The 27,725-nt window shown below is 45.5% G+C and overlaps 1 protein-coding gene across 4 annotated transcripts in view; it reads right to left on the reverse strand.

The window, feature by feature from the left end:
* LOC115090693 (patatin-like phospholipase domain-containing protein 2) overlaps positions 1 to 27,725 on the reverse strand; it is a 124,956-nt gene that overhangs the window by 55,209 nt on the left and 42,022 nt on the right. For all 4 annotated transcript variants that reach the window (XM_029600126.1, XM_029600125.1, XM_029600127.1 and 1 more), the window contains 3 exons: positions 27,183 to 27,392; positions 25,770 to 25,830; positions 17,125 to 17,337 (listed from right to left, as the gene is read on the reverse strand). In XM_029600126.1, the coding sequence (XP_029455986.1) occupies positions 17,125 to 17,337; positions 25,770 to 25,830; positions 27,183 to 27,392 (484 nt within the window). The remainder of the gene's footprint in view (positions 1 to 17,124; positions 17,338 to 25,769; positions 25,831 to 27,182; positions 27,393 to 27,725) is intronic.

Here is a 27,725-nt window from a genome sequence, read left to right on the forward strand (position 1 = left end):
TAGATATGATTGCAACCAACAGAGTGCGGGGCCGGATATTCCAATTTCTATTAGACGCTCAGTTAAAATGTTGTGATTGACCGTGTTAAATGTGGAGGATATATGCTTGGCCTTTGTCTAGGGCCTTCAGGATGCTGTCAGAGAGGGAGAGGAGGAGGGTTTCAGTGCTGTGATGTCAGCGGAAACCGTATTGCGATGGGAAGAGGATATGGTGGTCATCTAGATAGGTGGTTAGCTGCCTATTGATCATTTTTTCTAGTATTTTAGAAATAAAGGGAAGGTTGGAGATTGGGCGGTAATTGGCTGGGTCTGCTGGATCGAGTGTGGGTTTTTTTAGAATGGGTTTAATTATGGCTTGTTTGAGTAGGCTGGGTACAGTGCCAGATGAGATAGAGCTGTTAATGATGTTGGCAATTGGTTTGGAGATAGTGTTGGAAATAGAAAGGAGGGTCCACCAGGCAGAGACAACCAATATTTAGATGAGTTTGGCAGGAAAATGTACCACAACTCAATGTTGAATGCCCGCATTATGCATCATCAATTCTACATGGTGCAATACCTATAAGAGTGCATACAGGCCACAAAAGGTATGCTTTCCTCGACGGCAGAAGAAATACCACTGCCTCTTCATGACATGGAGGAGTGTTCTCGACACCTGCAGTCGATATATGAGGGATTTGAAACATCTTCTAGAGCGTCTGCAACAGCCATTGCAGCCCGTAGGATGGCATGGTTACGTTCTAGTACGATACGAGAATATTTACATGAAAAACTAACAAACCTCCCGTGTACAGGAGATAACCTGTTTGGAGAACGATTTCAAGATACAGTCAGCAAATTAAGAGGAAGCTCTAGCAGTCCAATCCTTAACATCACAACCTCACTACTCGACCACGCGTCGTTATATGGAGTCTACTCATAGATAATCCTATGCCCATAGGCCTTACAGATCTTATCAACCCTTTCGTACACAGACGTATCCATCTTACCAGCGTTCTCCGCCGTCCCAACACAACTCAACGTAGGGGTAAAACCACGTAACGAAAGACAGCAGACACAGCAACCGGCTGCTGCAGTAAAATCTACTCCATCTTTTTAATAACCCAGCCACCACCACTACATCAAGCACCACCTGGCAGAATTCATTCGTGGCTGGCAACCTGGGAGAGAATAACAACCGATCAACAGGTTTTAGATATAGAACGTCACGGCTATCAACTCCAATTTGCCACAAAACCCATATTACCTCACTTTTCCACTCTAAAGAGTCAAAGTTTCCAACCACAACTGGGGGAGGAAATTGCATTACTTCGCACACAGCAAGCCATTTGATGGATTTCCCCGAAAACCCAAAAGGCGGGATTTTATTCCCCATACCCAAAAGTCGGGTGGCCTTCGCCCTATATTAGATCTACGGGAATTAAACAAATTCCTGACCAAAGAAAAATTCAAGATGATATCACTGAAATAAATCCTACCTCTGATTCAACCCAACGACTGGATGTATTCCATCGATCTAAAGAATGCTTACACAAATTCCAATTCATCCATCCTCGTGGCGATACCGTGCTTCTGCTACAGGCATCATCAGTACCAGTACAAAAGTTCTTCCCTTTGGACTATAGGCTGCACCCAGGGTTTTCACCAAATGTATGGTTGTGGTGGTGGCTCATCTCAGACAACAAGGGATAACAATATTTCCATATCTGGACGATTGGCTGATAATCGCCTCAACTCCGAGCATCTTAATCGATCACCTCCATCAGGTGATAGACTGCTTACAGGAATTAGGACTAGTGATCAACTTTCAGAAATCACACCTACAACCAACACAACTGCTGCAATTCATAGGAGCATGCCTGGACACCACATGCAACCAGGCATATCTACCAAGCGACAGGATATCACAATCGTGTCGTCTTCTCCATGTGTTGGGCCATACTCAGAGACCTTCAGCAAGACAAATCTTAGTAGTCCTAGGCCACATGGCAGCGGCTATTTTTATGGTTCCCAACACCAGGCTACACATGAGACTTCTGCAATGGGGACTAAAATGTCAGTGGAAACAATGCTCACAACCGTTGACACAGAAGTTATCGTTGACCTCCGACATGAGACGGGACACAACATGGTGGCTCCTAGACTCCACCCTGTCCAAGGGGGTATTATTCAGTTCCCTTCCTCACAACGCAGTCTTAACCACAGATGCGTCTCGCAAGGGATGGGGAGCACATCTCGAGATTTACGAAACCCAAGGGTTATGGACAATCTCCGAGCAGACCCTACAGATAAATTTATTGGAGCTCAAAGCAATTCGAAATGCGTTACAAGTGTTTCAGGACCACCTGAAAGGTCGCAGGGTTATGATATACACTGACAATCAAGTAGTGATGTTTTACATCAAACAAGGAGGGTCCGGTTCATGGTCCCTTTGCAAGGAGACCCTGGCAATCTTCGAACATGCTCACCGAAATTGCATACATCTGCAAGCAACTTACCTACCAGGAGTGGCAAGTACAAGAGCAGACAGACCAAGCCGCATCTTTCATCCTCATGAATAGACACTCAATTCGGACGTCGCCCAAGACATCTTCATACAGTGGGGGACGCCTGCGATAGATCTATTTGCAACAGAGATCAACGCTCAAGTTCCCAAATTCTGCTTGATAAGACCAAGCCAGTTCAGGATCGCTCAGGACGCCTTCCTCATTCCGTGGACGACAGGCCTACTGTATGCCTTTCCTCCCATACCACTCATAACTAGGACAATTCAAAAGTGCAGAGCAGACAAAGCTCAACTGATACTCGTAGCCCCGGCTTGGCCGAGGCAACCATGGTACAGTTTCCTTCTCCGACTGTCCATCATGGACCCACTTCGATTACCGAATTGTCCAGATCTACTCTGCCAAGATCAAGGAACGCTCCTACACCCACTACACTCATCGCTTCACTTGACAGCGTGGAGATTGAAAAGCTCCTTTTAACAGAACAGGGAGTTTCCCCTTCGGCACAGTTCATCTTGTTAGAATCCAGGAAACTCTCAATGAGGAAAAGTTATAGCTATAAATGGAAACGCTACTCTACCTGGTGCACTTTCAAAGGCGTAGCACCATTGGACTGCTCACCTGAGCTTCTCATGGAATATCTTCATACACTGTACGCAGCTAGTCTAGCAACATCATCCAAGGGAGTCCCATCTCAGTGCCATAGGTACATATCATAGACCAGTTAACAATATTCCTATATCCAATCACCCCTTACTATCCCATTTCATTAAGGGGTTAACTCACCTTCGTCCTCCGATCTCTAAGCCTCCATTTCCATGGAACCTCAACATAGTTCTTGAACAGCTCATGCTTTCCCTGTTTGAACCCATGACTCGGCACACATTAAATACATCACATGGAAGGTGGTATTCCTCGTCGCAGTAACATCAGCACGACGAGTCAGTGAATTACAGGCCTTGGTCCATTACTCTCCATATTTACAGTTTCATCACCAGAAGGTGGTTCTCCGAACTCACCCATCCTTCCTACCAAAAGTGGTTTCTCAGTTTCATCTCAATCAAACCATAGAACTACCCATCTTTTTCCCTAAATCGCATGCAAATGATAGGGAAAAATTACTGCATACACTAGATTGCAAAAGAGCTTTAGCATACTACAAAGACAGAATAAACTCTGACTCCCGAGTTTCTCAACTCTGTGTCTCTTTTGACCCAAAGGCGCCTGGACTACCAGTGGCTAAACGCACCATCTTCAGCTGGATAGCACAATGCATTACTTTCTGCTACCACAAGCAAAAACTACAGCTAAATTTTGTTCCTAATGCTCACCAAGTCAGAGCAGTGGCGGCCTCCTTGGCACACCTTAAGAATGTACAGCCTACAGACATTTGTAAGGCAGCTACATGGTCATCACTCCATACCTTCACATTGCACTACTGCCTTGATCAACAAACAGCCACTGATGCGAAGATAGGGCACGCAATCCTGCAATCTCTATCCTCCTCTTCACAGTGACTGCCACACTATTAATGATCACGTACAACCATAGATATCATAAACAACGTGATCGGGAGTTTGGGACTCCCATGACAGCATGGCTAATTCAGCCCTGCTATCAACGGGAAAAAGCAAGTTTGCTTACCGTAAACAGTGTTTCCGTAGATAGCAGGATGAATTAGCCATGCTGACCCGCCCTCCTCCCTGGTAGTCGCCATCTCTTCAACTATACTACTACTTAATCACAGACTGAGGAGAATCTGTTACTTTCCTGCGCGGGAACACACGCTCAGCCGCAGAGACCAAAAATCTAATCTCTGCTTGTTAAAGCTCCAACCTCCCGGACCTGATTGACAGATCCCATGACAGCATGGCTAATTCATCCTGCTATCTACAGAAACACCGTTTACGGTAAGCAAACTTGCTTTTCCTTTGTAGTTGGTTTCCACATAGACCACACATGTATCCTGTGTGGGCCATTACCATGTCTTTCACTTTTTGCTGACCAGCCAACATTGTGCAGCTCCTGTCCTTGCTGCTCATAGTACTGACACATATTGACACACAAACTTAGTAGGACACAGTTCAGTAGGCAGCTTTATACATTTCCAACTGATGAAATCTGTAGCCTTCTGATATTATTTGAAACATCCAATTGCCAGAGGTAAATATGAATCAATGGTTTCGGTATAGCCTCAGTCTTCAACAAGAAGTCCCTTTCAAACAAAGACTGGAGTGCAGGTTATGGACTCTGGACCCAGACAAAAACATGTCACTGGCTTTGACCAGATAGCTGTATATGGTTTAAAGCATTTAATCTCATGACAATGAAATCTGAAGTCTGAAGCACTGATGTTGTCTGGGGCAAGATAAATACTGGAAGTGCCTTCCGATGTGTAAAAACCTAATTCCTCAGTTCCTGCTTCCTGTACCTCCCGGGTGCAAAGGCTGGTTTGGAGGCAGTACTGGAGAAAGCCTGAAGATTAGATGCCTACAAACTTGAGAAACTATGTCTTCCATAGCCATTGCAGAGGACCTTGATATCTCAAAAGCATCATATACTGAACAGAAGATGCTTCATCTTCAGTCATTCAGTGAATCCCTGTGCCCCTTTCCAGAAGGGTGTATTTCTGGTAGGATGCTTTATAGGATTGGAGCATAACATTCTGATAATCAGGTAAGTAATAATTTCTCCTTATTTCCTTTTAATAAGAACAGGTGGATCCAAAACCACCTCTACCTGCAGATGGAGACAGAGCAAAGTTGACGACATGGTATATATACCTCCGCACTGACATCAGCCTGCCAGTATTCTCTGCAAAAGCCAACTATGGACAAACTTAACAAAACTAGATTATTAACAGATAACCATTCCAACACTCTGCCAACAGGAAAACACTGAGCTCAGACAAAGAGTTTAAAAACTCTAGTCTAAGGACTGAAGTAACACTTACAGGGGAGAAAAGAGGTAAGGCAGAGCGGTTGCAGCAGTCTGCAACAGACGGAAGCAACAGTACCCCCCTTCAAAAGGGCCCCCTCCAAGACCTCTTCCAGCTGGTTTGGGTTTTCGTGGGTGTGCCAGGTGGAATTGACATACCATCTCTTTATCTGTAAATGTTGGCCAGTGGTTCCCAGGAGTTCTCTTCTGGTCCATAATTCTCCCATGAGATGAGATACTCCCTTGTCTTGCCTCTTTTACGTACATCAAGGATGTCGTCCTCAGTACCCAGACTAGTAGGTTCTGGGGTCTTTCTGGAGAATTTGGAGAGCACCACTGGCTTTAATAGAGATACATGAAATGCATTGTGTATCTTCATTGATGGAGGCAGTTTTAGACTGTACGTCAGATTCCCTAATCGCCGAAGGATAGCAAAGGGTCCCACATAGTGAGGTGCAAATCATGCTGAAGGAAGTTTAAGTCAAAGGTACTTGGTACTTAACCAGACTTTGTCTCCAGGCTGAAACTGTGGTGCCTTTTGATGATGAGCATCAAAGGTTCTTTTTGCCTTCTGTCCTGCTTTGAGGAGAAGCTCCTTCGTTTGTCTCCATAGTTGGGATAACTCTGCTGCGGTAGTCTGGGCAGCAGTAGAGGCCACTGACAATGGAACTGGCAGAGGAGGCAGCGGTTGTTGTCCATAGATGAGCTGGAAGGGAGAAAACCCCATTGAGGTAGCAGGATGCAAGTTGATAGCAAATTCTGCCCAAGGCAGTAATTCAGCGCAGTCATTCTGTCAAGAATTGACATAGGATCGCAGAAATTGTTTCAGCATTCTATTCATCCTCTCAGTCTGACCGTTAGACTGAGGATGGTAGGCGGAGGTTAAGTCCAAGGCGATGTCAAATGTTTGACATAAGGCTCTCCAAAACTTTGCAGCAAATTGCACTCCCCTGTCGGATAGGATATGCTTAGGCATCCCATGAAGGCGGAAGATGTGTTTAATAGAGAGTTTTGCTAACTCTGTAGCAGAGGGTAATCCTGGTAATGCTACAAAATGTGCCATCTTGAAGAAGCAGTCAACAGTGACCCAAATGGTGTTGTTTCCGTTGGATAATGGCAGGTCTACCACAAAGTCAGTTGCTATATGTGTCCAGGGTTCATCCGGCGATGGTAGAGGCTGTAACAGACCCCAAGGACGCCCGGGTGGTGGTTTCTGCTTGGCATAAACAGCACAGGAACTCACATAAGCTTGTATGTCCTTTGGAGCCTGTCAAACAGTTCAGAAATTAAGGGCAGGGGATACCTGTCCTTGATGGTAATCTCATTCAGACCCCTGTAGTCGATGCAGGGGTGTAAGGTGCTATCCTTCTTCCCTATGAAAAAGAAGCCTGCACTAGCAGGAGATTTGGAGGGTCTGATGAATCCTTTCTGTAGGTTTTCTTGTATGTAGGTAGACATAGCTTTAGTTTCAGCTACTGAAAGAGGATAAACTCTTCCTTTGGGAGGTTCTGAATTAGGCTTCAGATTTATGGCGCAGACAAATAATCTGTGCGGTGGAAGTACATCAGCTGCTTGCTTTGAGAAAACATCCTGGAAGGAGGCATATTGTGGAGATAAGTCAGGTAATGATGGTTTGGTCGGGCATGCAAATGAGCGGCGAAACTTCCGCGAGGCACCAACCATGACAGTCTGGCCCCCACCGGGACAGTTCCAATGTGGCTCAATTAAATTGTGGCATATGGGCATGAAGCCAAGGCAGCCCCAATACCACCGGATGCATGGCTTTTTCCAATACTAGAAATGAGATAGATTCAGAGTGTAAAGCTCCAGTGCGCAGGCCAACGGCCTGGGTGGTCAATGAAACTTCTCCAGGAAGTGGTTCTCCATGGATAGATGACAATAGCAGTGGCTTAGCTATTGGAGTGGTAGGAATCCGTAGATGTTCAACTAAGCGCTTCAGAATAAAGTTACCTCTGGCTCGAGTCAATGAGGGCGAGAGTCTGAAATTTAAGGCCTCCGCAAAGCAGAGATACTGGTAAGGACAATGGAGGAGTAGGAGAGGTGAGGCCCAGGAGAAGTCCTCCTGCAGATCCTAGGCCCATCAGTTTCCCAGACAGATGGGACAAGTTCGGACTGCATAGCCTGATTGGTCACAATACATGCACTACCCCATGTGCTTGCGAAAACGTCTCTCCTTGGAGGTCAAATGGCTTCGGCCTAATTGCATAGGCTCTTCCTCCTCCAAGGGTGCAGATGGTAAGCTGGAAGAGATAGGCACGGGTTTAGGACGGTTAGCCCCCACTGTAGACTTTCATGGACTCTTAGCCTCCTGAGTTCGGTCTCGGATGTGGCAGTCGATCCTCCCAGCCAGTTTCATCAGGGACTCAAGGGTATCGGGCAAATCACGAGCCACTAATCCGTCCTTTAAGCGAGAGTTGAGGCCCTCCATGAATATGGCACGAAGGCATCCAGCGTCCCAATGTAGTTCAGATGCTAAGGTCTTAAATTCAATAGCAAAGTCTGTAAGTGGCTTGTTACCTTGCTGAAGATTGAGCAAAGCAGATCCAGCGACAGTCTGGCGAGCCGGGTCATCAAAAACAGACTTAAAAAGTTTTAGAAATCCTGGTAGGTAATTCAGGATAGGATCTTCACGTTCCCATAACGGTGAAGCCCAAGCCAGGGCTTGTCCCTCTAGAAACGATAGGTGGTCAGGGAAAGAGGGTAGGCTGTAATGAAAAAATGCATGCTGCATTGATTAACAAACCTTCTACATTTCTTGGCTTCACCTGTAAAGCGGGTAGGTGTGGATAAAGGCACAGTGGTCTTGAGGGTTACCACTGGAGCCAGCAATTCCTTCACAGGAGTGGCTGAAGAATTCAGTTGAGCATGCAACTGATTGAAAGCAGTAGCTAGGCTCTCCAAAGACTTTTATTGTTCCGTGATCCACTGGGCTAAGGCCAGGTATGGCCTGCAGGGCCATGAGCTGAGTAGAGTCCATGGAGTTAGCAATCTGCTGTGTTTGTGGCATTGTGGACCCTTGGTCGCTGTGGAGATTACTCCTCCCACGGGGAGGGGCCCTGTGGGGAACATAAGAACATGCCATACTGGGTCAGACCAAGGGTCCGTCAAGCCCAGCATCCTGTTTCCAACAGTGGCCAATCCAGGCCATAAGAACCTGGCAAGTACCCAAAAACTAAGTCTATTCCATGTTACCATTGCTAACGGCAGTGGCTATTCTCTAAGTGAACTTAATAGCAGGTAATGGACTTCTCCTCCAAGAACTTATCCAATCCTTTTTTAAACACAGCTATATGAACTGCACTAACCACATCCTCTGGCAACAAATTCCAGAGTTTAATTGTGCGTTGAGTAAAAAAGAACTTTCTCCGATTAGTTTTAAATGTGCCCCATGCTAACTTCATAGAGTGCCCCCTAGTCTTTCTACTATCCGAAAGAGTAACTAACCGATTCACATCTACCCGTTCAAGACCTCTCATAATTTTAAACACCTCTATCATATCCCCTCTCAGTCGTCTCTTCTCCAAGCTGAAAAGTCCTAACCTCTTTAGTCTTTCCTCATAGGGGAGCTGTTCCATTCCCCTTATCATTTTGGTAGCCCTTCTCTGTACCTTCTCCATCGCAATTATATCTTTTTTGAGATGCGGCGACCAGAATTGTACACAGTATTCAAGGTGGGGTCTCACCATGGAGTGATACAGAGGCATTCCCTTTCTAATAATTCCCAACATTCTGTTTGCTTTTTTGACTGCCGCAGCACATTGTACCGACGATTTCAATGTGTTATCCACTATGACACCTAGATCTCTTTCTTGGGTTGTAGCACCTAATATGGAACCCAACATTGTGTAATTATAGCATGGGTTATTTTTCCCTATATGCATCACCTTGCACTTATCCACATTAAATTTCATCTGCCATTTGGATGCCCAATTTTCCAGTCTCACAAGGTCTTCCTGCAATTTATCACAATCTGCTTGTGATTTAACTACTCTGAACAATTTTGTGTCATCTGCAAATTTGATCTCACTCGTATTTCTTTCCAGATCATTTATAAATATATTGAAAAGTAAGGGTCCCAATACAGATGCCTGAGGCACTCCACTGTCCACTCCATTCCACTGAGAAAATTGCCCATTTAATCCTACTCTCTGTTTCCTGTCTTTTAGCCAGTTTGCAATCCACGAAAGGACATCGCCACCTATCCCATGACTTTTTACTTTTCCTAGAAGCCTCTCATGAGGAACTTTGTCAAACGCCTTCTGAAAATCCAAGTATACTATAACTACCGGTTCACCTTTATCCACATGTTTAGTAACTCCTTCAAAAAAGTGAAGCAGATTTGTGAGGCAAGACTTGCCCTGGGTAAAGCCATGCTGACTTTGTTCCATTAAACCATGTCTTTCTATATGTTCTGTGATTTTGATGTTTAGAACACTTTCCACTATTTTTCCTGGCACTGAAGTCAGGGTAACCAGTCTGTAGTTTCCCGGATCGCCCCTGGAGCCCTTTTTAAATATTGGGGTTACATTTGCTATCCTCCAGTCTTCAGGTACAATGGATGATTTTAATGATAAGTTACAAATTTTTACTAATAGGTCTGAAATTTCATTTTTTAGTTCCTTCAGAACCCTGGGGTGTATACCATCCGGTCCAGGTGATTTACTACTCTTCAGTTTGTCAATCAGGCCTACCACATCTTCTAGGTTCACCGTGATTTGATTCAATCCATCTGAATCATTACCCATGAAAACCTTCTCCATTATGGGTACCTCCCCAACATCCTCTTCAGTAAACACCGAAGCAAAGAATTCATTTATTCTTTCCGCGATGGCCTTATCTTCTCTAAGTGCCCCTTTAACCCCTCGATCATCTAATGGTCCAACTGACTCCCTCACAGGCTTTCTGCTTCGGATATATTTTAAAAAGTTTTTACTGTGAGTTTTTGCCTCTACAGCCAACTTATTTTCAAATTCTCTCAGCCTGTCTTATCAATGTCTTACATTTAACTTGCCAATGTTTATGCTTTATCCTATTTTCTTCTGCCCGTGAGGCCGCTTCCCCTTGTTTCTTCCCGCTGTGAAGAATGAATAGGTGGTCTGTCTTTCGTACGGATTCCGACCTGTCCAGGTATTGGACTAGGAGTCTGCAGACGTCAAGATGGCAAAGGCGACAAGATTCTTCTGAGTCCTTATGCTCATCTGGCGATGGCAGAGAGATGTTTGATTTAGATGGAAGTGAGAAACCACTTTTGGGAGGAAGGAGGGGACCGTGCGTAGCTGTATGGATTCCGGTGTGAACCTGAGGAACGGTTCTCGACAGGACAGTGCTTGAAGCTCGGAGATGTGACGGGCCGAACAGATTGCCACTAGAAATGCAGTCTTCAATGTTAGTAGTCGGAGGGACAGACTGCAGGTGAGTCTGAAGGAGGCTCCTGCTGGGAAGTCTAGGACTAGATTGAGATTCCATAAAGGTACCGGCCACTTTACGGGTGGTCGGATCTGTTTGACCCCTTTCAGGAAGCGGGAGACATCTGGGTGAGAGGCTAGGCTGCCACCCTCCACTTTGGCTCTGTAGAAGGCCAACGCAGCCACCTGCACCTTGATGGAATTGAGAGACAACCCTTTCTGTAAGCCATTCTGCAGAAATTCCAGATTCGTGGGAATTTTGACTGTTCACGGGAGGATGCTGCGGTCTTCACACCAGGCTTCAAATATTCTCCATATTTGTACGTAGGTTAGAGATGTGGAAAACTTGCATGCTCGGAGCAGTGTCAATCACCACCCCCGAGTATCCGCTCTTCTTCAGGCGTGTCCTCTCAATGGCCAGATCATAAGAGAGAATAGAGTTGGGTCTTCGTGGAGGATCGGGCCTTGTTGGAGCAGATCCCGGTGTGGAGGTAGAGGTAGAGATAGAGGGCTCCCTGTCTTCGCATGTCTGTGTACCACGGCCTTCTTGGTGTTCTATCTTGCAGATGATCCTGCCCAGTAGCGGCCACGGGGGGGGGGAAGGCGTATAGCAGGATTTCCTGTGGCCAGGCCTGGACAAGGGCATCGATCCCTTGGGATTGTGGTTCCCAACTGCGACTGAAGAAGTCAGGAACTTGGGCGTTGGACCAGGTTGCCAGGAGGTCCATGGCTGGTGTTCCCCAGTGGTTTACTATCAACTGGATGGCTGTGGCCGACAGTCTCCATTCCCCTGGGTTTAGACTTTCTCTGCTGAGGTAATCCGGAGTGACGTTGTCTTTTCCCGCGATGTGGGTGGCTGAGATCTCTTGTAGGTTTGATTCCGCCCAACCCATTAGGGGGTCTATTTCCAGGGACACCTGTTGGCTTCTGGTTTCTCCCTGGCGACTGATGTAGGTAACTGTTGTGGCGTTGTCCGAAATGACTGACCGATTCACCCCTGAGTGTGTGACTGAAGCGTAGGCAGGCTAGCCTGACTGCCCGTGCTTCCAGTCAGTTGATGTTCCATCCAGACTCTTCCTTGTCCCATTGCCCCTGGGCAGTCAGTTCCTGGCAGTGGGCTCCCCACCCTCGTAGGCTCAGGGCTAGCCTTACTCCCTTGCTCAGATGGTCTTCTTGTAGTCACCATTGTAGCTGGGTTCGAACTTCTTCCGGGAGCTGGAGGCGAACGGAGTAGTTCTGGGACATCTGATTCCATCATGACATAAGGGATAGCTGTAGGGGGTCGCATGTGAGCTCTTGCCCATGGAACCACTTCCAGTGTGGATGCCATGAGACCGAGGACTTGGAGGTAGCCCCACACCTTGGGCGAAGGCTGCTTAACAGGTTTCACAATTGGTTCATCAGTTTTGTTCTCCTTGGCAGAGTCAGAATGACCTTGTCTTGTCTGGTGTCGAACTGGACTCCCAGGTATTCCAGAGATTGGGAGGGCTGCAGACAGCTCTTATTTGTGTTGACTACTCACCCGAGGTTCTCCAGTAGAGTTTTGGCTCTGGTGGTTGCCTGAGGACTTTCCTCTAGGGATTTTGCCCTGATCAGCCAATCGTCCAGATATGGGTGTATGAGGATTCCTTCTTTCTTCAGTGTCACCGCCACTACAACCATGATTTTGGTGAACGTTTGGGGTGCTGTGACTAGCCCGAAGGGTAGTGCCCGGAACTGGTAGTGGTGGTCCAGGATCGCGAAGTGTAAGAAACGCTGATGCTCGTGATGGACCGGGATGTGCAAGTAGGCTTCTGACAGATCCAGGGATGTGAGAAATTCTCCCGGCTGTATCGCCCTTATGACCGAACGTAGGGTTTTCATGCAGAAGCGAGGTACCCTCAGGTGGCAGTTGATGGACTTGAGGTCCAGGATGGGCCGGAACGTACCCTCTTTCTTGGGAACAATAAAAATAGATGGAATAGTGCGCAGTATTTTGTTGATGCGTGGGCACAGGCGTTATGGCCTTTAAGACAAGCAATTTGGTCAGTGTGGTTTCCACTGCCGTCCTCTTGGAAGGGTCGTGGCAGGGAGATTTCACAAATTTGTCCGGAGGAATGTTGTGGAAGTCCAGATAATATCCCTCTCGAATGATGGTTAGGACCCACTTGTCCGAAGTTCGACCCATCTTTAGTAGAATAGGGCAAGTCTGCCCCCTATGGCTTCTTCCTGTGGATGGGTCGGCTGATCTTCATTGCGGGGTGCGGCTGGGGCCTGGACCCATGCCAGTCCCCCTCTTGCTGTGTTTGTTCCAAAAGGACTGGTCCCTGCCTGCGGGGCGAGTTGCTTGATATGTACTTTTGTACGGTTTGAAGCGCTGTGATCCCCTGCCCTTAGGTATTCGGGGGGAGGGGCGCTGGCTTCTCTTGTTCTTGTCCTCCGGTAGCCGCAGTACTGGGGATTCACCCCATTTGTCGGCTAACTTTTCCAGTTCGCTTCTGAACAGGAGGGTTCCCATAAAAGGCATTCTTGTGAGTCTCGTCTTTGACGTTGCGTCGGCTGACCAGCTTCGGAGCCAGAGTTGCCTTCTGGCTGCCACAACGGATGAAACGCCTCTGGCTGCGGTGCGCACCAGGTCAGAGGTCGCATCTGTGAGGAATGACACTGCTGGTTCTAGTCCTTCGACGGGTGTGGTGGTGTTCGATAAGCAGGCGCGTGTCACCACGGCGCAGCAGGCCGCGATCTGTAGTGACATAGCTGATACATCGAATGACTGAGGATGGATTCCAGACGTCTGTCCTGGGCATCCTTGAGTGCTGCTCCTCCCTCGATTGGGATGGTAGTGCGCTTTGAGACCATGGCATCGACTTTGGGAAATGCCAGGAGATCTTTGGCAGCGGGATCCAGGGGGTATAAGGCTGCCAGGGTCCATGCCCCCTTGAACATGGCCTCCGGAGCCTCCCATTCCAGGTCAATCAGCTGTTGAACAGCTTGCAGCAAAGGGAAATGGCGGGAGGCCTGATGGGAGTCCCTCGAGGAGGGGGTTCCTCTTCGGTTCCCTTGTGGCACTCGTGCCTGGAATAGCGAGCTCTTTCAAGCTGTGAGCCACGAGTTCTGATAGTTTGTCTTTCGCAATGAACCGCCTCATGGTTCGGTAAGGTTCTGTTCCTGGAGGGATTTCCCCTTCCTCCAGGGAGTCTTGATCCTCGTCCGAGGTATCCGTGTCCCCTGTGTTGGGGCTTTGAGTTCGGAGTTGCACTTCTCTGGGTTTAGAGGGTCCCGGGATGTTAGGGTCCTCTGAAGGAGGCTGTCATTGGGGGCGCCGGTTGCATGTGGACAAAGGTATGTAGGCCTTTGAATAATTCTACCCAGGAGAAAGATGCTGGGTCTAAGTTGAGAGGCACTGCGTCCCCAGGAAGCCCCGTTTGAGGGAGGATCCGGTGTACTGGCGAATCCCCCGTTTGAGGGTTAGCCAGATCCAGTGTACTGTCTGTGGATCCTGATCCCAATGCCGGCTGGAGAGGACCTTGGCCTGGTTCACCCAGAGCCTCCTCGCACTGTAGACACAGGGCTGTGACCTCTTTGTGTTGCGCAGCTCTAATGTGGCATGCTGGGCAGAGGCCCTGAGCCTTGAGCTTCTTGTCTGGTGGTGCCATGGTTTGTGCACGTAGTCTGCAGAAAACTCCGGTTTGTACATTCAAGCGTACGCCGGGAAGCTGAATTATGTGCTCCGGGTGCGCCGAAGTTGTGCGCGTAGGTCGGATGCACACTCAAAAAGATTTGCGTGCCACTGTGCGCACGGTGTTTACTTATGCGCCTGGCACCGTTGAGCATGTGGCTGTGCGCCCAGCACCCTTGTGCGCCCGGCACTTATGCGCGCGCCAGTGTGCGCACAAGTGATTTTGTGCGCACGGATCGAATCAGCGGACAGGGTGGCGATCACGCGAGCAATATGGTGACCACCTCGGAGGGTCTCCACGTGGGAGGACCCTCGTATTGGACCGGGGTCCAGCCCGGATAGGGCTGATCAACCTGGAAGCACTGACGCCGGCTGGCGATCTGTGTGGTTATTCGAGCCTCGGAGACCAGAGACTTTTAAGAAGTTTTCTACCTTACCTTGTTCTTGGCGTTTCCCGGTTTCGTTCCGGGCGGTCTCCGGCTGCGGGGGGAGTGGGAAAATTACCTTCACCGCCGCGCTCGAAATTGCACCCGCTGCTTCTCAGCCGCACTCATTGCCGGGGGCTAAGTCCACGCCAGGAACCGGCTGCCTGACCGAGGCCTACCTCTGAGGATCGCCAGAAAATCACCTTAGGAATTCTCAACTGGGGGAGGGGACCCGTAGGTATCACCGCAGGAGAGCGGGGCTTGTCTGTAGAGATAAGATTTCTTTTTTGTTTTAGATTTCTTTGGTTAGAATACTCTAACGCTGTGCAAGCGTGGATAGAGTCCCGAACTGATATGGAGAAATACTGAAGAGCAGAGCTTCCTGCAGGGGTATATATACTAGGGCTGACGTCAGATTGAAATCTGACTCAGTCTCCAACTGCCATCAGGAGCACACTATACCCATTGGTCCTGAGTCCATCTGCTACACGCTAGGAAAAAATATTTAGAGAATTAGCACCAGCTACAGTGCCTTGTAAACATTTTCACCCCCTTGTATATTTTTCACATTATTCTGTCTAACATACAAATCTAAATGCATCAAAATAGCTCTATGAGGTAGCTTTTGGGGCCAATCACACAAACCTTATTAAAACACTGTACATAACCCTCTATATCTCAGTGCACAATACTAACCCTCTAAAATTACCTTCTCTGCCTAATGAAAACTTTGTTTAACAAATGCACAATATAGTAATGATTTATAACTAGTATTTGTATTGTACTTAACTACACGATTCTACCCCGACTGTTCTAGACAGCTTGAGCTACTGTGTAACACTGTATATAGTTGTTCCATTTGTGGCATGCTTGGAACGCCTTGGCTGGAAAAGTGTCATAGATGAATTGTTTCACAATGAAAGCTTAAGGTATGCTATGAGATCAGTGGGAAACACATTTTAATGCATTTTAATTTGTTTTGTTTTGGTTTTTTTACACAGACTGTGAAAAACGTACAAGGATATAAAGACTTTTATAAGGCAATAAATATTTTTAGAAGTCAGGGAAATTTTAATTTTCTTCTTTTGGCTATTTTATTTGCTCTCTTTCCTTCTCGCCCAGGTATTCTCCTCTCACTTTCTCCAGGGACTCTTCTTCCTAGCTTTAATCCCACCCAGCAATCTCCTCATTCTGCCCTACTGCCGCCCCTCCCCTACCTCAATTTCTTTCCCAGCTTCTTCCTGTTCCCTCCTAGCATTCTCCTCAGAGAGCCTGGCTGACAATAGCCACTGCAAAACAAAAATATTTAGGGAGGTCAGCAGGATTTTAAGGGTCGGGGCTAACAGTGGGGGGAGGGAGGTTTGCAAGTCCTATCCCTTATCTAGGCAAACTGTGAATGAACTGGGAAAACGGAAAATGGCGTCAGTGTGTGTCTCTTGTAAAAATTTCCCCACTTACACAGTAAATGGGGCATATGCCTGCGACCATTTAAAACTGAGCGTCCATTTAAAACTGAGCGCACATTAGAGTTGTCTTTTTTTCCAGGTTAAAGTCCCCTTGTTTATTGTACTTTCCAACTGTAGTTATATGTAAACCGACGCGATATGATTTTTCATGAGCATCGGTTTATAAAAGCGCATAAATAAAATAAATTATGCATGCACAGGCTATTTTATAACATGCGCGCATGTGTTATAAAATGGCCGCATACCTGGGTGCAAGCCGAACGTGAGCACATGCGCGCCAGTTTAAAAAAGTTACCGTCTTTGTGTACAGGAGATAAAATTGAAATTTACATATTAGGTGAAAGTTTACAACAAAGGAAAAGTTGCCCCCTACTTTCACATATTGTTACTAATACTACACTGCTATTTAATGTCATACAAGACAACATAAAAAAAAACAACCCATGATTCTCATGATTATGGCCCAGTTTAGATTGAAATATTTGCCATTTTTGATCATTTGACTTGTCTGAAGACCTATAACATTTTTGAGTTTGGTTTTAAGCACTGAGGACTGGTTGCAGGATCCTGAAATGTTGTGGACCAATCCATGTGAGAAGTTCTGATTTATTTACTGATACCTTTGAATTCCTTTTAGGCCAACTTTGATTTTCCCCATCTTGTTGCTTTGCTTCAAGGATAATAAACCATTCAAAGTATGTACTATACCTCTAGTAAGGCTAGGAGGTAGCTTTTCAGCTACTCTTTTATCCAGTGGCCACCGCATTCCCAGTAGATCCTTGGGTGGTTCTGCCATCTCTACTTTCTCCTCTAGGCACCTGCAGACTGGAACAGTTTTCTTGCTTTCAGCAGCAAGGCATCTAGTTTGGTTTTTTACCTCTAAGGACAAGTCAACCAAAGGATCTGGCAGTGTCAGCAAGTCTGGAGAGAAGGGAAAAAGGGCAATCTCAACTATAATTGTTTTCCCTGAAATTGATTCAAATAAGCATTGTATGGCAAAAATAACCCCTATATTTATAAAGCTACACATTTAGACATTAAGCATACAGAGCAAAAGCCAATGTGATACCATGGCAACATCAAGTTGCCTTTAGAATAGCACTGTATTTCATTTACACAGAAACAGAACACGATGGCAGATAAAGACTGCAAGGCTCATCTGAATTGCCTGTTGCAATGTCACAGACCTCATTTGAACTCTGACATTACTCTTGCATCCCACAGCCAAGTATCATCAGTGCTATTCAACATGTCATGGAACCATTTTAGCAGCAAGCCAAATCAAAGAGCTATGCCAAGATGAAGTGGTGCCATTTGATTCTGCAATTGTATGCGTTCTACAACAAAGTGCATGAGACCAACACTGAAATGCCACAAGAAATTCCCAGAATTCAGGCGATTGCTATATTACAACACTCAACAAAAGGTTTGTTATGCCAGGATCTCTTTGAAACATTCCATGCAACACAGTCCACAGTTAGCAGGACAACAAATGGAAATCAAAGCAATTTGTTTCAGCCAACATCCCCATGTTCATGCAGTATTGTAAGGTAGTATTGTACAAATTCACCTACTGAATTTATGTGCCTATATGTAAACTGTTGTGATGGTATATAACTTAACGACGGTATAGAAAAGATTTTAAGTAAATAAATAAATATTCTGAAGCAAGAAACCCTGTTTTAGTTTGTGATGGGAAATGGATGGGAAAATGAGAGAGATGTGGATCAACAGTGGACCAATCTAAAAGGAGCAATCGCCAAGGCAACTGCTCTATATGTTAGAAATGTAAAGAAAAGCAAAAGAAAAATGAAACCTATCTGGTTCTCAAAGGAGGTGGCTGACAAAATTAAAGCTAAAAGAACTGCATACAAGAAATACAAAAGATCCCAAAGGAAGGAGCACAAAGAAGAATATTTGTATCAACTGAGGGAGACAAAGAAATTAATCAAGTTGGCAAAAAGTCAAGCAGAAGAGAGGATTGCCAAGGAGATAAAATATGGTGACAAAACATTTTTCAGATACATCAGCGAAAAGAGAAAGGTCCAAAGTGGTATAGTGAAATTGAAAGGTGGAAATGATCAATGTGTGGAGGGAGACGAAGAAATGGCAGAAATATTAAACGAATACTTCAGCTCTGTGTTCACTAAAGAAGACCCTGGAGAAGGACCATCTCTACACAACAAGAAACTGGAGGGAAGCGGAACAGAGGAAAATCCATTTACAGTAGATAATGTATGGGAAGAGCTAAAGAATCTGAAAGTGGACAAAGCCATGGGGCCTGATGGGATTCATCCAAGGATATTGAGGGAGCTCAGAGATGTGCTGGCGGGACCGCTGTGCGACCTGTTCAATAGATCCCTAGAAACGGGAGTGGTGCCGAGTGATTGGAGAAGAGCGGTGGTGGTCCCGCTTCACAAGAGTGGGAACAGAGAGGAGGCTGGTAACTACAGACCGGTTAGCCTCACTTCAGTGGTGGGAAAAGTAATGGAGTCACTGTTGAAAGAGAGAATAGTGAACTATCTACAGTCCGGAGAATTGATGGACAAGAGGCAGCATGGATTCACCAGAGGAAGATCCTGTCAGACAAATCTGATTGACTTTTTTGACTGGGTAACCAAGGAATTGGATAGAGGAAGAGCGCTCGATATCATATACTTGGATTTCAGCAAAGCTTTTGATACGGTTCCGCACAGGAGACTGGTGAATAAAACGAGAAGCTTGGGAGTGAGTGCAGAGGTGGTGACCTGGATTGCAAATTGGTTGACGGACAGAAGACAATGTGTGATGGTAAATGGAACCTTCTCTGAAGAGAGAGCGGTTTTAAGTGGTGTACCGCAAGGATCGGTGTTGGGACCGGTCCTGTTCAATATCTTTGTGAGCGACATTGCGGACGGGATAGAAGGTAAGGTTTGTCTTTTTGCGGATGACACTAAGATCTGCAACAGAGTGGACACGCCGGAAGGAGTGGAGAGAATGAGACGGGATCTAAGGAAACTGGAAGAGTGGTCGAAGATATGGCAGCTGAGATTCAATGCCAAGAAGTGCAAAGTCATGCATATGGGGAGTGGAAATCCAAATGAACTGTATTCAATGGGGGGGGAAAGGCTGATGTGCACGGAGCAGGAGAGGGACCTTGGGGTGATGGTGTCTAATGATCTGAAGTCGGCGAAACAATGCGACAAGGCGATAGCTAAAGCCAGAAGAATGCTGGGCTGCATAGAGAGAGGAATATCGAGTAAGAAAAGGGAAGTGATTATTCCCTTGTACAGGTCCTTGGTGAGGCCTCACCTGGAGTACTGTGTTCAGTTCTGGAGACCGTACCTTCAAAAAGACAAAGACAAGATGGAGGCGGTACAGAGAAGGGCGACCAGGAAGGTGGAGGATCTTCATCGGATGACGTACGAGGAGAGATTGAAGAATCTAAATATGTACACCCTGGAGGAAAGGAGGAGCAGAGGTGATATGATACAGACTTTCAGATACTTGAAAGGTGTTAATGATCAAAAGACAACGACAAACCTTTTCCTAAGGAAAAAAATCAGCAGAACCAGGGGTCACGATTTGAAGCTCCAGGGAGGAAGATTCAGAACCAATGTCAGGAAGTATTTCTTCACGGAGAGGGTGGTGGATGCCTGGAATGCCCTTCCGGAGGATGTGGTGAAGACCAGAACTGTGAAGGACTTCAAAGGGGCGTGGGATAAACACTGTGGATCCATAAAGTCAAGAGGCTGCCAATGAAGAGTGGGTGACTCGCCAGAATGATGGCTACTGCCTGGAGTCAATACCCTTATTAAATAACATACACAGGCGTGACTCCAACATCGCTCTAAGCTTCAACAGCAAGAGGAAATGTGGAAAAAAGGATTCACACTCACAAAGAGGGGAGTAGCTGGCTTGTTACGGCGGTTACTACCCCAAACCAAATAAGCCTGATACTTCACTTTCGATGCACATCCAGCATGGCTCTCTGCTTCAACGGCATGGGAGAAGACTTATACGTCACGCATATCCAGCATAGCTCCCTGCTTCAATGGCAGGGGAGAAGAAAAACAACCAATAAGGGCTAATAACATAGTCTGGGTAAAACAAATAAGCATGGGTGCAGCTTGCTTATTGCGGCGGCTACTACCCCAAACTAATCAAGCTAGATATTTCACTTGGATGCAGCTCCATCACTGCTCTCTACATTAAAGGTGGGGATGGAAGGGAAATAGAACCAAGAGCTAAGAGAAACAGATAAGTATGAGAGAAAATATGTGTGAAGCTTGCTGGGCAGACTAGATGGGCCATTTGGTCTTCTTCTGCCGTCATTTCTATGTTTCTATGTTTCTATGTGATAAAGCTGTTTTTGATATTACCTAAATGTAAATCCCAAGAGCATAGTATTTTTTACCTGTCTGCATTCATTCAAATATAGGTCAAATGCTCAGTTTTAATACATCTGTGTTATCTTTTTTATTGGCTGTGTTAATGTCTTATTTATTTAATACGTTTTATATACTGTCGTTCGAGGACCGTCACAACATGTCGATCAGTTATGTATGATTAATTGTTACCCACAGAGAAGTTTAGATAGGTGGGTTAAAAGTCATATGGAACATTAATGAATTTAAAAGGCATTAAAGAATGAAGTGAAGAGAGAACATGAGTTAAAATATTTTTGCACCTCATTAAGAAAAATCATAAAGGTATCTGCCAACTTATTGTATTTCTAGCTATGCTAAACCTATGCGATAATCTCAGAATACTGTATAAGAAAATTAAGATTTTGCAACAGTAAGGCAATTCTGTAGCAAATTATATCTGTAGAACTACAGAAAAGCAAGTTTGCTTACCGTAAACGGTGTTTCCGTAGATAGCAGGATGAATTAGCCATGCTGTCTGGGAGCGTCACGACCCGAAGTAGGCAGAGAGTTTTCTCAGGGAGCCACAGAGCTTTGACTGTGTGACTGCGCGGTGATCTTCCCGTGCGTTTGCCCACTTCTCCTCAGTTTTTTCGTAGCCAAGTGAGAGGTAAATAAAAAGGTGTTTGTGGGACTGTCTAGGGAAGAGGGAGGGATCTTATGGCTAATTCAACCTGCTATCTACGGAAACATCGTTTACAGTGAGCAAACTTGCTTTTCCCCCCCATTAACAGCAGGGCTGAATTAGCCATGCTGTCTGAGAGTCCCAAGCTCCCGGGTTGTGTCCATTTGGTATGTCTGAAGGTTAGGACAGCAACCCATATGGTAGTAGACAGTCTCATCGGTTTTGAAGAGTCGAAAAGACTGCTGTGCCCAGCGCTGATCAGACAATAGTGTGACATGAAGGTATGGATGGAGGACCAAGTTGCCGCTTTGCATATGTCCAGTAATGGAACTCTGTTTAAGTGGGCAACTGATGCTGCAGTGGCGCGCATTTGGTGCGCCTGAGGCTTCTTGTGAAGTTTGATCGTTTCGCTTTTGCTAATGCAGACTCAACTACGATGGAGTTGTGGGGAAGTTGAGTGGATTCATAGATGGCAGAATTTCTCATTCTGTATTTCAAATCTGTTTCACAAGATGCGGCGGTTGTGGAAAAGGGGGTTTGCCACATCTTATGCAGGACCCCATCAAGAACGGAATGAGGGGGTAAGGCCGTCTGTTCTGGTTGCATCTCGAAGATCTTAAGAATTCCCATCATCTTAGCTCTGGGATTGGGGATTTTCCCTGTCTCCACTTGAAGAAGATTCCCCACTTTCTCTATGAACTTAGTGTATGAGAGGTCCTCCGGCTGTGAATAAGGTTCTGGTAAACCTTCCGGCGGATTGCGTGGGAGAGCTGGTGATGGAATGTCAGGTGGATCAGGAGGTCTAGGGGCAGGCAATGGAGGTGGAGAATGGTGAGGCAACTCTACAGATGGGTCCGATTTCTGTTCAAGATCTTCAAAAAATGAACTTAAAGCCTGAAAAATATTTAGCATGCCTGTTGATGCAAGGGTACCTGGTTGTGGTGGTAAGTGCCCCGGCGTTGGGGATGGTCTTGTAGGCAAAGCAGCCAACAATATGTCTTGTGGAGTCATTCTTCTGAACTGATGGTCTGTGCCTTTTTACAAGGGTTACCTGTAGTTGAGGAGATAACCTCTTGGTGCGAGTCACGTAGGATAATTCTGAAAAAGAATCTCCACCGAGTGATTTCTCCCTCGAGGACTGGGAATCCAGGTCAAAAAGGAGCTCAATATCTATACGTGGACTGTCACGTGGACGTTTTGGTGTTGTAGAACGTCCAGAGTGAGAGGATGAGGTTCTGTGTGTGTGTTTGTCCTTATGAGATCTTTTATGAGGCAGAAGTTGCTGTTCCCGATCTGTTGGTATCAGTGAACCTGAACCGTGCGTTGCATGCGTCGCGGTTTGTGTCGGATGCTTGGGGTGCGTCGTAGGTGTGGAATGTTTCTCATGCACCGTACGCACTGGTGGCTTCGCATGCTTCGTGTGCGGAGTCGTGCGTCAAAGGTGTGCCATGCGCTGAAGGTGCTCCGTGTGTCAAGTTCTTCTTATGCTTGGAATGCATCGAGTCCTTCAGCGCCGGAGAGCGGGACTGACCAGGAACAGAGCCCTGTGGCCCGATCGACGCACCTGGGACTCTTTTCCGATGAGGTACATCTGCCGGAGCCTCAGCTTTCTTGGAAGGCTCTAAGGGCCTGTTGAACCTGGAATGGCGCGGTGCATCTCGGTCGGTCCAAGGGAGGAGGCCCCCTTTGTGGACGTTTTACCCTTCTTCGCCGGTCCCAGCGAAGAATGCGTGGAGGCTGTTGGGGCATAAGAGCCCGTTCTGAGTCGCTCCATCTTCTCAGGGTGCTGGCGCTGGGCCCTCGGAGATATCCGACCACAGTCTCTACACAAGGCTTGGTCGTGGTCTAAACAGATGTAGCAATAGTTATGTCCATCAGTTATGGACATAATTTTGCCACATTGACAGTATTTAAAGCCGGATGGCTTCGGAGCCCTTCGGATCGAAAAAATATTTGAAAAAGCTCGAAAATCGCAAAAAAGATTTCCTGAAGTGGGAAAAAGTTGTCGAGGAAAAAAACCCACGTGTGACTGGCTCGTGGAAAAAAATAAACTGAGGAGAAGAGGGGAAACGCGTGGGAAGATCACACCGAAGTCACACAGAGTCAAAGCTCGGTGACTCACTGAGGAAACTCTGCCTACTTCGGGTCGCAACGCTCCCAGACAGCATGGCTAATTCAGCCCTGCTATCAACGGGAAAAACTAGTATCTTTGCTTTCAACCAGACATAATTGTGTTACTATACACATAAAAGGTACCATAGTACTATAAGCTGAATCTTGTACTAGCAAAATAAAGCTGTTGCTTTATAAGAGTGTTGCCCCAACTGAGACATTTCTTTTTCTGGCCCAGCAGCTTCCAGCTCATCTGGAATTTGCAGCAGACCTCTGGACTACATCGCTACATGCTTCATTCACAACTATCCATTTAATATCCCTTTCCAATTAGCCCAGCTAATATGGCAATAATCCTCCATTAGACTGCAGCTCACTTTGAAATACAGCAACATGGATACTAAGTCAGGCCATTTGGTGTCGCTGCAGGCAGCTTGGACTACACTTTCTTCCCCAGGGACTCCATGGTGCTCCTCAGTCCTGACCAGTTCAGGAACCAGATTTTTGGCCAGGAATCTAACCATTGCTCTCCATATGACAGTGCACAGCACTTCCACTGGTATGCCTTGTGTGTTTCTTTTAAGAGAGACTTTTTCAGCAGGTAAATATTTTAACCACCGAATAACTGCTGTAAGACCATCACTGCTGACCATCTTTAGATAAATGCACTCTCATAATTTTCTGACATACATTTCAAAATAGATAATTTTTTTAATTTGAAAAATACAAGTTCAATTATCATTCAGGCTAATTTCCTACCCACTTTAGAACGCAACTAGAGTCTGCAAGAATTTTGCATGCTTGAAAGGGGATCACATAAAAAAAGCATTGGGAAAGTAACTGATCCATAATGTAAAAACAAACAAAAAGTCTTTACAAATGGAACCTTTAAGTTTTAGAAAGTATTTTAAGATGTTCACTTGAAAAAAAAAAAGTAAACAAAAGCATCCACTCAATTCATTTTTGTCACCTTAAACACTTATTTATCTTTAGGCCTCGGGTTCTAATACCTCTTGTACCTGAACATAATCCGCTTTGAAGTGCCTGAAAAAGCGGAATATAAATAAAAATAAATTAAAAAAAAAAAAAAAAAGTATGCTACATTGGGCTCAATACGCACAGGTCATTGGTCACCTTGCTAGGCCCAAACTACTACTTGCTAGGCTTAGATTATATTCTACAAGGGTGATATTCAGCACTACTTATCCAGATAAGTTAGGACTTATTGGACTAAGTACCAGAGACTGAATACTTGGCTCCGCTGAACAGCCACCACTTAGCCAGATAAATAAATAGTTGGCCGGCTAAAGTGGCAGGCAGAGTGAGGTTGTTCTGGAGAGGAGCTGACAGCTAGATAACTTATTTGGCTAATTCTGGTCATCCCCTAAGGCTGTCCTAAAGTTAGCCAGATAAGCATATTTGGCATTGATGAATGTATGGGCTAACTAGCTGAACTACACAGCAACTCAGTATCTACCTCCATGTGGTCCACATTCACATAGAGTCTGGATAGCAAAGTCAGCTGGATAAAACTTATCTGGCTAACTTTGGAGGTATATTCAAGAGTGCAACCACACTATTCAATATAGTTATCTATCTTAAAGTTAGCTGGCTAACTATAGCTTCCTAACTTTAGGACAGCTCTTTTGACCAGACTTAGCTGGCTAACTCTAAATATTGGCGTTAGCTGGCCAACTTAACCGGCTAATTCAAACTCTTCCCAGTTACACCCCTGGAATGCCCCTAACTTGATTAAATTCTAGCCAGTTATCTTAACCAGCTAGAATTTAACCGGATAAGTGCCCAAATATTCATTTAGCCAGCTAACTGCTTTTGAATATGGACCTTCACATGTACAAGACAGAACCAAGCCAATGACTCCAAAGCAGGTATTATAAAGTTATTAGCTGGCCCATCCAATTCCCAGAAAGGCATCTTTCTTCCTCCAGATAAAGTGCTCCAGCTTCCAGAAAGCAAGAGTTTATCTTGCCCTCCCCTCCAAACCAATCATCATCTATGCATCAGAAATGTGCTTCTTGCATCAGAGATATGTAAGAACGCCCTCAGGAATTTGATGCAGCAACTATTGAAATTTTTAAAATCACAATTTGTCTGTGACCTGCTATATACACCTCATTGCCCTCCCAATCATTCTGTCAAACCAATGAATCCACTTGTGAAATAGTGTCAAAAAAGATAAAGGAACATACTGTTTTCTTTCAGGAACCTAAGTGTATCATTGTATCCCTGTTGGCACATCTCCCAAAGCACCTGTGAACACATTTGTTATGTTTGTTAAAAACAAAAAACAAGATTCACAAAAAAAAAACCAAAACAGAAAACCCCCAAAAAACAAATGGGAGCAATCTTGTTTAACTAAAGCTGTTCTTATATGTTAATATGAAAGATGCAACAGCAGTTGCATATTACATTTTAATAATCTACCCCTTAGTGTAACGTGTGCGCGCTACCCGGCGGGCACACATGGACGCGCAATTTTATAACATGCGAGCGCATGTTATAAAATTTCGGGTGGGGGCGCGCGCAAGAGGGGGGATAGACTAATGCAATTACGCACGGCGACGCATCAGGGCCTCCCCCAGTTCCCTCCCAGTTCGCACTGGAGCAGCAAATGGCTGCTGTGCTGGGCACTTCTAGCCCCGTCCCACTCCCCCGGCCCACCCCTTTGGTAGCCCCGGGACTTGCATGCATCCCGAGGGTTTACACGCGTGGCTGGGACCTTTCAAAATTGGCCCGGCGCACGCAAGGCCTGGCCATGCGCGTAAACCCCGGGGTTTTACGTGCGTAAGTTTTTAAAATCTGGTCTTAAAAGTTTACCTCCAAACAAAGTACAGAAAATCAGGGAGAAGGCATGGCCTAATGGTTACAGCAATGGACTAAGAACCAAGGAAACTAAGGCTCAAATCCCACTTTACCCCACTGATCCTCCCTGTGACCTTGGGCAAATCATTTTATCTTTTATTGCCTCTAGTACCCACTTAGATTTAGGGGGTGGGACTTAATTACTGACAAAGCTGTAAGCCACCTTGAGCATTATTTGGAAGCACAGGCTACAAATCCAAGGAACTGTCTTTACATCAGACTTCTGAACAATAGAATATTCATCACGATCCAGTTTCTAATTAAACAGAATTTCATAACAACTCTGACTCTTTGGATTATACTGAAGTAGGTAAGAATGCATATGAAGTCCCTTTTCCAGCTTTATGCTGTAGTTCAAGAACTGGAAATTCTGAGGCTTTAAAGTATCACAAAAAAATTCAGTGTATACAAAAGAAATCCCATGGCTATTAATGGCTGTGAGGTGTTTCTAATAAGAAATGGCACAAAACCACTCTAGTTTACTTTGCTTCATTAATGAAGCAGTGGCTAAGAGAACAGCTTTCAAAAACTGTTAAAAGCTAATATTTCATCACGAATAAAATATCAACATGAAAAGAAGAAATTAACCATCTATTCTAACTGCCAACTTGAATTATCTTAAAACAATTTGCATAGTTTTAAACTGAATTTTAATGAAGCACTTGGGTGATTTGTGCTCACAAAATTCATTAAAAATGTGCAACCATAGGAAACATATGCATACAGCTGCAGCTCCTTACCTTTGGTTCTGGTGGGAAGAGTGCTCGAGTTAGGCGATAAAGGTTCCTTAGGCTGAACTGGATGCTTGTATTAGTAAGACGCATTTCATGGAAGTTTGTGGAGCTGTCCCTTGGACAGATATCGCTTTCTCCAGAAAAGGGTGAAATGGTGATGGTGTTCTTTAGTTCATATTGAGGTAAGTTGTCACTGATCCCACCATCTACATAACGCTGTGAGACAAAAATGTATCATAATATTTTTCTGGCATTTTTAAAATATTGCATCTCTCTGCACATGTTCTCTCATTCTATTGACCTCCATCATATCTCCCCTCATGCATCTCTTTTTCAAGCTGAAGAGCCCTAACCTTTTTCACCTTTCCTCATAGGAAACTTGTTCCAGCACCTCTCTCATTTTGGTTATCCATCTTTAATTCTGCTATATCTTTTTTGAGATGCAGTAACCAAAATTGCACACAATACTCAAGGTGCAGTCACACCATGGAATGAGACAGAGACATGATGATATTTTCTCTTTTATTTTCCATTCCTTTCCTAATAATT

This window comes from Rhinatrema bivittatum, chromosome 4 (assembly GCF_901001135.1).
Source record: "Rhinatrema bivittatum chromosome 4, aRhiBiv1.1, whole genome shotgun sequence".
NCBI classification, from domain to species: Eukaryota; Metazoa; Chordata; class Amphibia; order Gymnophiona; family Rhinatrematidae; genus Rhinatrema; species Rhinatrema bivittatum.